Source organism: Calonectris borealis, chromosome 2 (genome assembly GCF_964195595.1).
Source record: "Calonectris borealis chromosome 2, bCalBor7.hap1.2, whole genome shotgun sequence".
Classification (NCBI taxonomy): Eukaryota; Metazoa; Chordata; class Aves; order Procellariiformes; family Procellariidae; genus Calonectris; species Calonectris borealis.
The window spans coordinates 9,558,968-9,575,640 of NC_134313.1; the positions used below are offsets into that span (position 1 = coordinate 9,558,968).

A 16,673-nucleotide genomic window follows, 5' to 3' on the forward strand; every position below is an offset into this window, starting at 1 on the left:
AAGATATCTCTCTCTTTCTTTTTAGTAAATTTGACATACAAATGAGTCTCTTACTTTAAAGAATAAAAAGGACAACAAAGTCTACAATGTCTTAGGAATTTTTTGCAAAAAATATTTCTGAAGTGTTCATACATCACACAAAAATACAAATAATTTTTCTAGAATCAACTGTTCAAGCCATTTGCTTGTAGCAATTTGCACTGAAATTTGCCCCAGGGTAATAATGCACCTTCAGAAAAGAAACAAAGCTGTCAAACCCATTTCTTAATTACTGTGGCACTGGCTTCTGTAAATATATATGTCAATGCTTAATTTTAAACAGGCTCTATTGACCTCTTACAATGATGTTTGTGCACTGTTTAGTACTCTTGGCTCTGCCTTTCTGGTAGTCAGAGGTAGAAACTCTTCTCCATTTATTACATCAAAATCTACTTTATCATTAACCCTGAGTATCTGTATTTTACCTTCTTTTTTTACCACTATGTCATCTATCTATTTGGAGGGGTACATTTCAAGAACAGCAGAGTATTACCTAAGCTGTATCTCCTACTTCTCTTGCCCATAACAGGGATATCCCAACAATGAATGATGGGTACCCTTTCTGCCACAGCAGACAAAGATTGTAAGGAAGAAACAGGTGGCCCCATTACCAACTTCCATGAAAATTTTGTGGGTTTTCCCCGAAAAATGTCTAGGTCCAGAGTTTCTACTCATCATGATTATAATACCTATTAAAAGGTTTAAATTAATTATTATTCCCTACAGAATAACCGTCTCCAAGAGGTCTTACGTGTGAGACACCAAAGCACAGCTTCCTCTGCTGAGTACTTCTGCCTGAAGACCCAATACTGCTGGTAAGGGAGAGAATAGTTCTGGTCACTTTGTATTCGGCTGTTGTCCATTAGGTAGAAAAGATCCTTTGTGGAATCTGAGATTCAAACAAACAAACAAACAAACCGCTCAAACCGACAAAAACTTAACTATGAGCTGGAATAACTTAAATTTATTTACATATAAAATTTTGCCTTTCACGGTAAAACAGCTGCAACCATTTTGTAGGGCTAGCATACACCAAAGGCTGCTTTTAATAACAGAATTGTCCACCCACAATTGATGGTTGTGTAGGCAATGCTTGTGTAGGCAATGCCTCCTCGCCGAGCTGCCCTGCACAACATAGCATTGTCAGACTATTTCCACCACCCAAAAACTAGATGAAAATCACAGCTCCTAGAAATAAGAAGGTTCTCTACTCTGTCATGCAACGCATCAGCCTAACAGTGAAGTATGATGCCTCCGAGGATGTTTACAATACTGTAATCGATCTAGTTTTATTAATGCAAAATAGAGCAGTTTCCTTATATTCCCTTGGGAAGCTTTTACACCTCTCAGTGTTAAAAGTTTTCTCCACAAGCTTAATACCTATTTCAGTCATTTAGCCTTATTTCTCCTAGTTTATGCTCTCACAGACCACATTAAATAACTCCTTTCTGTCACCTGCCTGTGTTCTTTAGATGTGTATGCAGTGATTTACATCTCGTGAGCTCCCTCTGAAACAATCAATCACAGCTATTTTAGGCTGTTTTCAAATTAATCCCTTCCAATATTGAAAGAAATGGACACTCTTCACTGATCTCTTACAAATTTCTTCATACACCTTTTTATTTATCAAATGCCATCAGCAGGTCTCATCCCCAGTTACCCCAACATTGTGAGAGATTCTGTTACTTAATCTTACATGCAGTGAAACAGCGCAAACAAAAATGAAAATAGGGAAATAAAGACGTGCTGATGATTGCAGCTGAAATGCGGAAGCACCTACTGACATGCTGGCAGTGCACAATACCTTTGAATTTTCTATCAGAAAATAGAAAAGATATGTTACCACGTGCTTTAAGGATGACCATCAAGTAATAAAAGCTCTGTAGACATTTTCCCAGATGTATCCATAACTTTTTTAAAAAGGTGACTTATAAGTTTTGTTACCTCTCAAGAATTAACTTCAACCTTCGGTTTCTCTTGAAACAGTTTGTGTCATGACTAAGACTAAGGGATGGAGGAAGAAGCTGCATTCCTTGCATAACTTCAGGTTTTAATGATATCCTCAGCCGCAGCAAGGTAAATGGAGAACCCTGAGGGCTGCACTCATGCCTTGGCAGGCAAGAGAATTTCATCCAATGAATTAAGTGCATTTTTTTCTCTTTTTTAAGTCTAGACTTTAAAATACCACTAACTGTATAGGAGCGCCACTAGGTATATGGGCATTTTAGTTTACCTTCCTTTCAAATTACATAAGCAAAACAGCAATTCACTTCATGTTAGGATGTTACATGTATTAAATCACATGCTCAGGTATTCATCAAGGCTCCTCAGCAAAGATTACAGTTCATTAGAGATGAACCAAAGTGCTCTCAACAGGCTCCACTGCTCTCTTTCTTTTAGGATTATGGTGCTGAAGGCCCAAATGAACTCTAGTAACTTAATACAAATGATTTTGGATACATACATGAGTTAGTGTAATGAAGAGCAGACCCTGGAATAACAAAGGAGCTAGACAACTTCACAGGTCCCTCACTTTTATCATGCATGGAAGAAACACTGGTGATTGCAGTTTCATCCTGAGTTCCTCTAAGCATCGTATTTACAGTTATATTGTCAGTAACAGTAAATATGCCCAGGCACCCAGACTAAGGATTTAATTCCTAGGTTTATGCAAAATTTTTTTCAGCCAAATAATATTTCCTCAGTCTTTACAGTTCAGTAAGTCTGAAAGAACAAGCTTTCACAGAACATTTTAACACTTTCATTTCCAGCCTGGCCTGGGAAGGTAATAAACAGAAGGACGGGAGGGCCGCCCAGGAGGCTCACATTTTTAACACCTTTCTCAAAATCTGTATCATATTCCCTACCTAAGAGAAATCTTCTGGACTTCACAATACCTACATCATTACGATATATATATGGCAATATATGATACTTTCTGGTTAAATTCTGCACCTCCCTCTGCTATCTTCTGCTACCTCCTCTGTCCGCCCTTAGTATAATACCTGATAATGTTAGATCATTGTCTGTCTTCAAAGCAGTAGCATCGCACTCTGAGGTTTTAGTCCGAGTGACCATATCGGAGCCTGGAACACAACAGGAATTAAAGAGCATAGTAATTCCCTTTATCTTTCTTCCACAAGGCAAGATCATCCTTAGTTCCCTAAATTTAGCAAATATTTTAAAGTGCACCATTTAGGAAAACTCCTTAGGTAGTTCCACCAACTGACAAATCAAGAATGAGTAAAACCATCTACATATAACTCTGGGAAAAACCTAAACCCAAACACGCTGTTTGGAGGATAAAAGCAAATGCCATATCCACAATGACTATGCATTCAGCATCAGTGCTCTGGAGGCTGTCTGCAATACCAAAGGCTATAAAGCCTTATCAAAAGGCTTTATAGAGGCTATAAAGCAATCTCAAAAATCATAGTCCTGCTATGTAAGTTGCGGCATTCAGAAAGTAAAACTGCAAAAACAACACATACATAGTTATCACACTAACAAAAGTAACCCATCTAGTTACATATAATGTACATATTATGATACCTGAACACTGATGGGACAAAGTGTCTCCATGACACCATTTTTTACAGGTATTAAAAGTTATAAAGCATATTCTCAGACACAAGAATTTACCCAAATTTCATGAAACTGACAGTAGCAGAATTACTCCAGATTACATCTGCCCCTGACAGAAAAGACTTTCGAGTAGTGTCTCAATTTGGAGGTTATAAAATAAAATGAGAATGACGCTTCCATTATAGGACACACATCTGCCACTGCCTGCAGTTCATCATAAGCTTTTATAACAACTTCTGTGAGATAACTCACCTCTCCACAGATAAACATGCTGAAAGGTAGTAAAATTTCTTTCTGCTTCTTCTGCCAACTTAGAAGCTAATAAAGAAAAAAATTTGTTAGAATAGCTGCTCAAATTAAAGAGGTAGTGGTGAAATGTTCAGAAATTGCATCAAAAACACATCACTAGACTATGTATCGCTAGACTATGCATCACTATGCACCACCTTATTTACAATACAAGACTCTAAGGAAGAAGGACCCAGGTGTCCTGTTGCTAGTCTGGGTCCAGGGTGCCAAGGCTCTGTTCTCCATCGTTGCTTTTTCTGTGCAGCTCTGGGCGTCTATCTTTTTGCATTTGCTCCAGAGTCTGCCTTTCTTTCAGATTATTGGCTTGAATCTGCCTAAATTAAATAGTGGAAGTATTACAGGGTAACATACTAAAACCAACACATTCTTGACTTTCATTAATGTAATGACTTTCAGTAAAGTGTGAGAGGTCCATCTATCTAACAATGCATCCAATTAGGGAGTTCTTATTCTTTTGTGATTGTACAGATACGGATTTACTTGAGAAAAAAGCACTGAAGTACCAGAGCAGGCTGGTGAAAAAGGCAGATTCTATAGAAGAATTAAAGAAAAGTAATGTAAATTGAGATAATTCATTGACATACTTCCACTGAACACTTGTCCTCCCAGGATGAAGGAAAACATCTTCTCTTTTTCATCATAGCTCACACCTTTACATATCCCGTCTATGACAGACGTTGGTGTTGGACTCCAGCCATTTGCATTGCAGATCAGCACGTCTGGGTAGCTCATCAAGCTACACAAAATGGTACCTAGGTTCAGGCAAAGAGGGAGTTGCATCATTCCAATAATGCTTTGCACCTACACAGATCTTTTCACCCAAGCATCCCAATACTTTCTCTAAATGCCAGTTGAACTTGTGTCACTGAGATAGATAACGTTTAGTATTGCTACCCAAAAAAAAAAAAAAACAAAGAAGAAAATCAGAGCCATATGTTCAAATTGGAATACTAAGGTTAGCTATTCATACTTAAAACAAACATTTGTAGCCTGCTTTTCAGAGATTTCAAGCACATACTATAACCACCTAATAAAATATTACTATTATCTGATAATACCCAACAGTGTTCTCAGCACTTTATAACACCACGGAGACGTATTCAGTCCTTTGGCGGTCTTACAATCTCAGGCTCTGAACCAAGAAAGCACTTATATTTTTACTGGGATGGTTTCCTGGATTGGTGCCTGATTTCAGTCAGCCCAGGCCTGAGTCTCCCCCAGCATTGCGGTGTGAGTCGGGGGGACCAGCACACTTAAGGCCAGGTGTTCTGGCGTCAGGCTGTTACCATAATGTCTAGACAATACTCGGCTCTTGCTTTGTACTTGCTGTCACAGCTCAGGCATTTCTATGGTCTTACAATGCCCTTTCTGATTTTTTTTTTTTTTTTTTTTTTTATGGATTGGGTATATGAGATACTGAATGTGCTACTTTTTTTTTCTTTTTCTTAACAAAATGCTAGTCCAAGTAATGCATTTACCTGTATTATTGATCCAAAGAGATCAGTCCAACAAAACAGGGAGCTGTACAACATTCACCTTCTCCACACACCCTTCTAAGCTCACAAGTACGGGGAACCCAAAAATTTGATGGTAAATATAGAGAGAAATGGACTTTACAAGATCACCTAGAATATTTTGATGCAAAAAATATAAGATGCCAAAAGAGAAAATAATTTCCTGGAAACATTTACTTGACAACTTCCACAGGGAAAGTTTTCTCAAATCCAGGATCAGTTTCCACTCAAAACTAGAGAAATAGCAGCCAGTACTACACGCCTAGATTTGTAAGAGCCCATCTTTAAAAACATGAGACATTTCAATTAGAACTTCTTGTTTCCTATAGGAAATGCACCTCCAACAGGAAGGTTGATCCCATGTGAGCTCAAAAAGAAACTACAAAAAGTAGGCACTGACATTAAGTGCTTAAATTTGCTGGCAGAAATCTGGGCTCTGCCTAGGTCCCACCTCTGCCAGACTGACCATCCCACTCCCACTTGCTCTCTCAGCTAGACACCCAGATTTAGGAGATTATAGCATTCCTGCATGCAGTAACATAACATAATGCCCTCTTTAGCGTCCTCTTTTCCTCTCCAAAAAGGGAGTTGATTTACATTTGCACTACAAGCACTCTGGAGGCACCGTCTTAATTCCCCCATCAGCTGAAAGGCACCAGCTTCTGGTAACGGAGCTGCGTTAGGTAAGGAGAGAGGCTGTTTCAGAATGGTTTATCCCATCGGATGCAGGTGTCTAAAGCAGGTCAAAAGAATTATCCCTGCAAAATGTCCATTTCTCTCCAAGAGCAGCTTGCCACCTCAGGTCTTTATCTCTACTGCTCCAGGCCAAGTCTTGGGCATTACTCAAATTCTGCCTACACCGAAAAATGTCAGTGGTGGAGAGGCAGCTGCGGACACTCTGGTATGATGTACAGGCAGGTGTACTGTGTCCAAAACTGAGTTCTACCCTGCTAGCATTGGTTTTCCACTGCAGAATTTTTTATTGTGCAGTTAGACAATACCTCTGTCAAGCGCAATCTGACTCAAGATGAAGCCGTCACAGCAGGAGTCCCTGCTGCAAGCCTGCCGACAGAAGAGCTGAGCGTCAGTCAGAGACGCGCTAGCTGCTGGGAGCGCCATGGAGCGATACACGCCAGAAAGCACGTTCTGAAAACTGGTCCTTTCAAAGGTCTTGAGTCCAGCTGAGTTAAATTCTTGTTCTGGGTAGACAGAACAGGAAATAAATGTTCAAAAGAGCTCAGGAGGAGACGGGATGCTTTTAGATTGCCTGCAGACTAGAGCTGGTTGGAAGTTTTATGATAAAAACTCAGCCTTAAAAGTCCTTTTCTGGACTTTGAGTTTCAGATGCAAAATAAGATCATCAAATGATTTGGTGCAATTATACCTGGGTAGTTGGTCAGAATGTACTGCCAGGGTAGGAAAAACAGTCCACTGTACCAGCAAAGGGCTCCTAAATCTATGTACGCAGTAAGGTTGGTAATATTCCATTTTCAAGCACTACACTAATAACTCCCAGGTATAAATGAAACAAACTTATCTTGTTAAAAAAGTAAAATGTGTAATTTGGCCAGCATAACTGCATCTGCAATTAAGGCTTCTACTGACTAGACACATATGTAAGAGGACATGATTCATATAATCCTAGATCTAATTAGCAATATCAATAGAAATCTAGAGTAGATCTGGTATCAACAAGACTACGTTGATTGCAACAAGCTCAGGGGTTTTTTTTTCAGTGAGACTTAGCTCTTTATTTTTATTATTATTAATAAACGGTGACTCAAAGGTTTGGATAGAAGTAAAAAGAAACCAGTGACAGCAGAGAGTTTTGTCTCAAACCCTGCAGCATTCTGCATTTGGTTGTCTTGTTTCAAATTTGGCATGAGGCTTGAAGTTGGACACGCATTGGATGGGACATGCAGTGGTATCAATCACACTTAAGCCAAAACCACGTCTTGTACATTCATTAGATCAGTTGAATTACTTTGGGATTCACTGGAGAGCAGGGTATTTCTCTGCTGGTATAGTAGTAGGACAATTTACAGTCAAATTAACATAAACTGCTAAATTATGTACAAGCTGGTCATTAATAATGCCTTACATAGTCAAATAACAAACTGTTTAATAAAGAGAAATCATAGTAGAACAGAACAGAATAGAGAATAATACGTTGGATAAAATTTGAGCTTTTGTGGGACTGCCTGCCGTCACAATGGCTTACAAAAGCTGTATTCCTAATTTCTAGGGAACAAGACATGAAGGGAAGATTTGCTGAGGTTTCTGAGCTATCACTAGATGTTAAGCTCTGAAACGTATTATGCCTTCTTGAACAAAGATGCTCCTCTGCATTTAGTCATGATCCTATATAGAACTACAAGTTTGGGCACAGCAATCTAACATTAGATGAGTGATTTGCATCTGGTACCTCTCTTCAAATAGACCATCACTGCATCTCCCTCTGCATTCCTGACGTGAAGCAGGCAGCTGAGACGACCGATGCTAGTGGCAGTGGGGTTCCCCAAAACACCTTGCACCTGAGACAGAAAACAGGCATGAACAATAAATAAAACCTAATTGCTTTCCTCCCCTAAAACCCATTTTCCTTATTCAGAAACTCAGGGGGAGGAATGAGCGCACACGGTTTATAACCACCGCAGCTCCATGTGGCCCAGTGTGGACATTTTTTATTCTATCAAACTGAAATCTCTACTGTTCAGTGCCACTTTGCTGTGTTTAAAAGTAGTGAATAGGAAGCTGTTACAGTGCTAAAGAGCACACGATTCAAACCCTGGACCAGAGGAAGGGACTGAGAAATGATGACTGTTTTAGGTGACCTGATTACCAACCTTGATACTTCTAGTTTGGACTATCCAGATGAACTCCCCCTTTCAAGTTAACCTGATTTCCAGACTGCAGGAGTTCAGCACATTTTAAGAACAAAAGTACTGTGTAATGTTTCAACCAAACACTGAGGCATTCAGAAGTCAGTTTTGGGAACATTTGTGTGGTGGTGCATTTCCTCCCCCCCTCTCCTGGGCCTCTTGTTGATCTCAGAAATTCCCATGAAACCTCAGCCTTGGTGCACTGAGTCTGGTGGTTGATGCTCCTTGACCGTATCAGAAACTGCATGGCTGAGCTGGGAACGTACTCCTACTGCCTGGCCCAGGTGTCAAGTAGAACAACACTGAAACCTTGAGAAGTTTTAGTAATTATCACCTGGGACTGTGGCCGGGATGGAAATTTACAGATGACTAAAGCCAACCATCTTGTGAACCTATAAACGGTGGTCCTAAGTGAGACCCTTTGAGCTCTCCAGGACCGCAGCGGGCTGCGCCCAGCATCTCCCTCTGAGTGGGACGCCTCTCAGAGCTCGCGACCTCTCAAGTCTGAGATATTCGGAAGACCATCACCAAAAGCTGATGACGGGACGTGGGCTGACCCCCCCTTCACTCCTCAAAACTCAACCCTTCGCCCGTTGAGAGGGAAGGCCTAGACATCTGACGTGAATATTTCTTCACTGAACTCAAGGGGAATTCTTAACAGGTATACCTTCTGTACATATATATATGTATATATGTGTATATATTTCTGTCTGTGTGTTTGTGTGGACTAATAGTACGCATAATCTGTAATTAAGTCGTATACTCAAATCCTGTGTTCAGTTTTGGGCCCCTCACTACAAGAAGGACATGGAGGTGCTGGAGCGTGTCCAGAGAAGGGCAACGAAGCTGGTGAAGGGCCTGGAGCACAAGTCTTATGAGGAGCAGCTGAGGGAACTGGGACTGTTTAGTCTGGAGAAGAGGAGGCTGAGGGGAGACCTCATCGCGCTCTACAACTACCTGAAAGGAGGTTGTAGTGAGGTGGGTGTTGGTCTCTTCTCCCAAGTAACAAGTGATAGGACGAGAGGAAATGGCCTCAAGTTGCGCCAGGGGAGGTTTAGATTGGACATTAGGAGAAATTTCTTTACTGAAAGAGTGGTCAGGCCTTGGAACAGGCTGCCCAGGGAAGTGGTTGAGTTACCATCCCTGGAAGTATTTAAAAGACGTGTAGATGAGGCGCTTAGGGACATGGTTTAGTGGGTATGGTGGTGTTGGGTTGATGGTTGGACTCGATGATCTTAGAGGTCTTTTCCAACCTTAATGATTCTATCATTCTATGTTTATAGTAGTCTCTACTAACACTTATTTCATAAATATTAAATTAGTTAATGATTAAGTGCTACTAAAGTTTGTTAATGATTAGGTAATGATTAAGTGTTGTTAAACCATGAATGAACCCTAGACTGCTGCTAAACACATATAGTCCCTAAGATATAAACCCTTAGATGATTTTTCTTGATATGTTTCATACGTCTAGTAAGTAATAGAGTGAACCTCGCCATCAAATTCTGATAGGTCACACCTTTATAAATCTCTGTTAAAATCACTTTCTGCTAATACCTTTGACAGTGATTCTTTAAGCGGTCTCTAAACCACTAATTCGTGACAACTTGGGTGTAGCTTCTTTACCAGCCTGCAGGAATTTATTACTGCCATAGTGAAGAGCAATGTCCAAGGGGTCAGGTAACAGCCTGCCTTCCTTCTGTGATGCCTTCTGCTTATATTGAACCTACAGTGTTATGATAAACACATATTTCTAAGTATGATCATTTTTACCAATCCAGAGGCGGTGCAGTTGAAGTTGACTTCAGCAGCACTGTATAATTCACACAGAACTTCAGCACCAGCAGGAGTTACAGTGGCAAAACCGCACGCTTCTTCCCTCTCACAGCCTGAAAAACAGAAAAGAAACTTTAGGTTTCCTAGCATTTCATGTGCAAAATTTCTGCTAAAAATTCCACTGTTTACTGCCATTTACCTAGTTTTTCATACCTCTATCAGATTGCAAACACGTGAATTTCATTAGCCAACTGAACTTTACTATTCAACTATTTTAGTAGAGGGTTAGGTTTTTAAATTAAATTAATGCAAAAAGTTGTTTAGACATTCATCACCTGATGATACAAACAGCTGAGTTAGGTCTAACCACCCACCCAAATATTTGATGTCTGCTGGATAATCTTGCCTGAGGCAAAACTTCACCTCCTGTTCTAGGAGCAGAGCTGTGGGAGCAAGTTAGTGGTGAGTGTGCAAGGGCAGAAGGATCTTCATCCACTCCTAAATCTGGAGGGGGATGGCTGCTTGCTCACTTACACTGGCCAAGTGATTGCTGCAGAGGTGGCTGGCACGATCGAAGAATTTTATGTTTCCCTCCTTCCTATCACTCCAATATTTGTCACAACCTGTTTGCCATGGGGTTACTGTATTGGGCAGATGTGATGTGCTGGCAAAGTGGTTCAATGTTTCGAAATGTCTTTAGTATAAAATCAACCAGCTTAGGACAAAACATCATCAGAAATGTAAGCTAAGCTGTCTGACTTTGTCGGGAAGCAGAGAGGGAAGGGTTAACTCCTACTCTTCAGTGAGCTGAAGGTTAACTCCTACTCAACAGTAATATTTTGTAGCAGTGCTGCCATTTGATGGTGGATGTAACACAACGAAAATACAGGCTATGCATACTGAATCAGATTGCTTGTCAAAGGGGCATCTTTTCCTCCCTAAGTTCATTCCCACAGTCCTCTCAGCTCAGTGCCTTCCTTTTAAAGGTCTCCAGTTCCAGAGGAAGGTGCAAGAAACCTTGCAGTGTACAGCTAGGGGATGATTTGGTGCAGGAATAACATTCTAATAACACATATAAGGCTTCGATGGATTCATCTCTCGGCATGAATTGACTGTTCCAGCTAAACCAGGGTATGTGGCACAAAGTCACTGACTTTGTCAGACTTCGGTGATGTCTACGTTATAAACAGGCCACCTGTGTTATTGCTGCCAGGGTGTTTTTATTTTGAACGTAACCCCTCTACCGCTCTTCACAAGTCTGAGCATTAGGAGACACAAGGCAAGACACTGATTCAAAGCACGCTGAAAGCAGTGCAGTGATTCCCCCTGGTTTTAGATGACTTTGAATTGATATAAACCAGCAAACATGATGTAGCCAGATGTAATATAGTATATACACTGTAAGGCTCAGCAGAGGAATATCCCCGCACTCCTTGTAATATCCTTCTGACATAAGCAAAGATGATTATTCCTCTTTTATGTGCCAATCAGGTAATTTGGGAAGAGGTGAAAGCATAGTTTTCATGTGTCCTGAACACATAACCCCTGAACACACATCTGAAAAGTGTGATGAATTTTTCCTGGTCTGAATCTCAGCTCTCATCCATATGCAAACTATACCAACTGGCTTTAAAAAGTCAGATGACTTGTCTAACGTGATACATAAAGTCAGCAGACTTCTTTTTGAAAGAAAGACCAACCTCTTCCCTGAACCAAGGTCACCAAAAGTTGTAAATATCTTGCAGTCAGTTGGTACTGATCTGCAAAACATATAGTTCACCTAGGAACTTAACTATAAGCTCATCATATGAAAAGATTATTATTTTCCATGACAATTAGTGTTGTCTCTGCAGATTTTCTGAGAGTTTTCCTCACCTGAAATGCACTGAAAAACTGGACTTTGCAGGTCTCCCCCAAAGGACTGAGACTGAAGAATTTGAGCTTCTTCCGACCCATAAATCAGTCTGGAGGCAGGAACTCTCTCAAATTTTCTGAGCACTAAAAAAAACCCAAACCAACCAGGTACTATTATAAGTTTCCATGCTGCAGAGAGACAAAGAGACTTTAGGTAGAAATAAAAATCCACAAATTCTGTAGGGAAAAAGGTTTGCTCATTAAATGATGTACCATAATTCCACAGATAATGCAGGAGACAGCTGGGCTGAGGATTTAATTTCTATTCTGCAAAAAAAAAAGTGTCACAAGATCTTTTAAAAACAGTTATAGAGGAGTGGGCTGAGAGTTCATATTCAAGTGAGACCTCTCTTGAAGTCTCTTGAATGACAGCAGACTGGCCATCCCCCATTACTTGTTCATGGCACAGAACCAACTATTGAGTCAACAGGGAAACCAACTTTCTGCAAAACAGCCACTGAGACAAGAGCCAGCTCCAACAGAACTTGGCTAAAAAGGAAATCTAGGAGATTTACTTATGTATAGGAGCACAACACCACTGACCTCCGCAGACCTCAGGCTCAGGGATCTGTTGAAGGTATGTCCTGCACGCTCCTTTTTGACTCCTTCATTCAACCTTTAACTCCAGACTGTCACTTTACTTACCAAACCCTTTTATCTACTCTCTCTGAATTGGACCCACTGCAGCTGAGTGTAAGAAAGTGTGACAAGCAGCACTGTTCACAAACTGGGAAAAGCTCATGGATCTAAAGATGCAAAACCCAAAGGTCATTAAATGGGAGGAGGAATCCAATTTAAGCTCCAGAAAGCTTGGCCCTGGCTGTGCCCTGAAGAAGATCATAGTCTAGTGAAGGGACACACAGTGGCACCACCACTACCCTGCTCAGGTTGCTGTTCTCTGTATTACAAAGGGGTTTTTGGTACAGTGTGTCCACCAGTTGATGTACTAATATCTTTCAGTGAGCATGGTATATTAAGGAGAAGGGAAGAACATGGTGACTTAGCACCACCCCTGTGTTGACCAGACTTGTCCTCTAAACGCACCAGATGAATGCACAACTCTGGCTCATTGCAGCCAATGCCTGGCCTAGACCTAAAAGGGCTAAGGAGCAGGAGCCCTGGTCTGATCTCAGCCCATGGGAGATGTCTGCATGTGGAAAAGGTGGAGGCTCAGCCCTTCTCTCCCTTGCACACATGGGCACAGAGGTCCAGCAGGAGGATCCCAGGCCTCTCTCCCTGAAATGTCTGGATAAACCACAAAATAAAAGTCAGGGATAAGTTCTTAAAACAATTATTTGTACTCTGACAGCAAAACAGTCAGGACTAAACCAGAAGCAAATGTCCACTGTTGTCAGGGCTGAATCAGCAGGTGCTTTTGATAAAACCGTCATTTCTGCTCAGAAAAAACATGAGGGCTGGCCAAACGCTTAACACAAAAAAATCCTTGCACTCTGGCTTGGCTGGGGAGAGGGATGAATGATGGTGTAAACAGAGGTGGAAATTTTTTCCCTCCTAGAAATACAGGACACCAAAATATAAGCATTAGCTTAATTCTGCACTAAACTGAATTCCTTCTACATCTGCAACTTGCAGTGATGCCTGGTTGAAAACAGATTTCACCTACTTTCACAAAATTGTGAAGAAGCAGTGTTTTTATGTTGTTTGCTGCCCTCATTTGTAATGCAAAATTCAAAATTAAAAAATGACATTTCTTTTCTTCTGATTTTTTTTTCCCTAATTCTGGCTTCATCCCACCCCTCCATTTTCTCTGCAATAATACAGGAGAAAAGTAGAGAAGGCATAGAAAGTGTAATGAAACATTAAACTGAAAACATTGCAAAACTAATAGAAAAGCTGCATTTTTAATTCTTTAATTTTGTTTTTAAATATACAGAACGATAAAAAAATTGCATTCATAAAGCTACTTTGTCAAAAAAAAAAAGTACAATGAAAAATATTCTACCAGCTCACATTTTCAAGATCTTGTTAGTCCACATTGCCCTCTTCTAAACAGTAATATAACTCAACCATTTCAAAGGCTTAGTCAGTAGCAGAAATTCTCCTTCATCTCATGTTACTAGAGAGCAAAGCTCTAGATCCCATCCCTGTTATTGCAATAAATGTTAAGCATGGCTTAAAATATAACAAGAGAGAGAACAATAAGAATGAGCATGGGTTATTACAGCTTATTACTGTGCATTCATAAAAGGAAATTCTTCCTCCCACTGCAGCCTCAAAAAACAAAGAACAGTTGGGTTATTTATTGATCCTGCCTAATCGCCAGTCTCCTGTCAAAGCAAGATCAGTCTTCAGACCCTGCTGTCTTGTTGCATGCTAAATTCAGTTAAGGGAAGTAGAGGGGCAGGGGAAAAAGTAAAAATAGAGATAATTGCTTTCACTTTTTGTTTTCTGGAAATGCAGCATGATCTATAAAAGAAAAATATGAAATTAAATTAGCCTGTAAATTATTACAAAAAAAAAACCCCAAACAAACGCAGACTTCCTGGGCGTTCCTTGTTGTTGATTTTTTAAACCTTAAATTGTCAAAACTTATAACTATTTATTTGTAGTCAAATCTTCTAGCATGATCCACAAAAATATGCACAGATATCTACAGCTGCTTCATCCTGGACAGAGTCAGAAATGGTCATGCAGAAGGACTCAGAGTAAGTAACAGGAGAATTAAGCTGCTGCAAGTCCTCTGCCCAGAGAAACATTTCAATTACCCCATGACTGAGAGCAACAGCTCATGTTCGTAACTACAATCTGTCTCCGAGTATGCTCAGAGAAAAAAATAGCGATTTTAACTGAAGATAGTTTTGCAACCTCTTCACAATCAAGGGCTTTCATTTCACACTCCTTCCACTGATCACACTTGTCATAAGATATTGTCTAATTCAGAGCACACCATGACATCAGTTTCTAAACTGAATATTCCATTAAATTTGATACCAATCATATGATGAGTAATAAAAACTTCTGGAAAACTATTTTTGGGCAAGGCAAAAGCTTTGGGGCCGAGAAGCGTAATTAGACCTTACTGCAGGCAGTTTGGGGACTGTTTGCTGAATGACTTTTTTCAAAGTATTCATCTTGAGAACTGGCATTTCACAGTTCAAGCAGGAGTAAGATCCCCCAGCTTGGAAGGATATGTTCACCAAGTCAGATACCGTACAGCAGGAACCCAGAGGGTGACGTTATGCCACCTCCGTGAGGTCATTGTCAAACACAGTCTATTTCACATGAACACACTGATGAGTGATAATTTTTCAAAGAAATTCATCATTCTTCTTTCCCATTAGCCCTCTCATTATTCTTTGGGGTTTCCAAGCAAAGAGCAAGAGATCAGCATACATCAAAAGCTGTCAGCCACCTGAGAGTGCAAGAAACCTCCTTTTCTCTCTTCCCTTACAGGAAATGACTTTTCCAATGTAATCAATGCAAAATTAAGGAGGAATGTGGCTTAAGGCAGAGGCCACAACTATAGGAAAGTGAATCCCTATAAGCTGTGGAGTGATGAGTCTCTTCATAAGGAGATTTCACTTATGTGGGGTCAAAACATATCCAAAATATTCTTCTGACACTTACCTAGGCACTGGTAGTCTGTAAGGAGATCATCTGTTTCAGTCCCGTCCAGTGCTGCTCCAAAGCTATCGACACAGAAGGATTTCTTAGTGTCAGGGTCTTGCTGGGAAGGTCTGTACTGGCCATCTTCATCACACTGCAGACCCTGCTCATTGCTTTGACAGTACGTGATACCTGTGTTACAAGTAAACAAGAAAAGAAAAAAAGGTACTTTGATAATGTTGTCACTGGGTTACACAGCATGATTCTGGTTGGAAGGGACCCTTGGAGGTCATCTGCTCCAACCCGCCTGTTCAAGCAGGGCCACCTAGAACCAGTTGCCCAGGACCATGTCCAGATGGCTTTTGAACGTCTCCAAGGTTGGAGACTCCACAACCTCTCTGGGCAACCTGTGCCAGTGCTCAGTCACCCTCACAGTAAAAAAGTGTTTCCTGATGTTCAGAGGGAACCTCCTGTGTTTCGGTTTGTGCCCACTGCTTCTGGTCCTGTCAATGCAGTAGGACAATGTTTCAATGCTGTAGGACAAAAGTGCTCTAAGTACAGCAGAGAATTCAGTGAAAATTAATCTATAATTTGCATTGTGTTTCATACTCTGAAACATGGTAGTCTCACCGCTTTGTTTTTACTGCAATTCATATTCCAAACATTTTTACGGTTCTCTGCCATGGATCAGATCTCACTTATATTAAGTACTGTAAAGCAAAGAAGTACAGAGAAGGACCTGTATTTTCCTACAGGTTTGTTCAGTGCCTACTGCAATGGATCCTTGAAATGTTACAAATCATGGCACAAGAGCCATCACATCAATTTCTTATTTGTTGCCCCTTGCCTTTTCTCAAATTCTCCCTTTCAGTGGGAAAGAAAAGGTCTTCACACTCTATTCTTAAAGAATGAAGAGCTTTGATTTTAATTAGCAGCATTTTCCCCAATCTAAAACATTTTTAATGATTTAGAAACCAGGGAACTGGGCTCCACAGAGAAAGAAATCTGGAAATTTGACCAACATCAAAGGCAGCAGCAGAGAATCCCAGGTGGACTAAGCCTTGATGCCCTCCTTCTGAGATGCTAC

The 16,673-nt window shown here is 40.5% G+C and overlaps 1 protein-coding gene across 1 annotated transcript in view; it reads right to left on the bottom strand.

Moving 5' to 3' along the window:
• TG (thyroglobulin) overlaps positions 1-16,673 on the bottom strand; it is a 162,497-nt gene that overhangs the window by 102,171 nt on the left and 43,653 nt on the right. The window contains exons 22-30 of the mRNA XM_075141138.1: positions 15,608-15,778; positions 11,981-12,103; positions 10,103-10,218; positions 7,873-7,981; positions 6,449-6,646; positions 4,518-4,685; positions 3,877-3,942; positions 3,045-3,125; positions 791-928 (exon numbers count right to left, since the gene is read on the bottom strand). Coding sequence (XP_074997239.1) covers positions 791-928; positions 3,045-3,125; positions 3,877-3,942; positions 4,518-4,685; positions 6,449-6,646; positions 7,873-7,981; positions 10,103-10,218; positions 11,981-12,103; positions 15,608-15,778 — 1,170 coding nt within the window. The remainder of the gene's footprint in view (positions 1-790; positions 929-3,044; positions 3,126-3,876; positions 3,943-4,517; positions 4,686-6,448; positions 6,647-7,872; positions 7,982-10,102; positions 10,219-11,980; positions 12,104-15,607; positions 15,779-16,673) is intronic.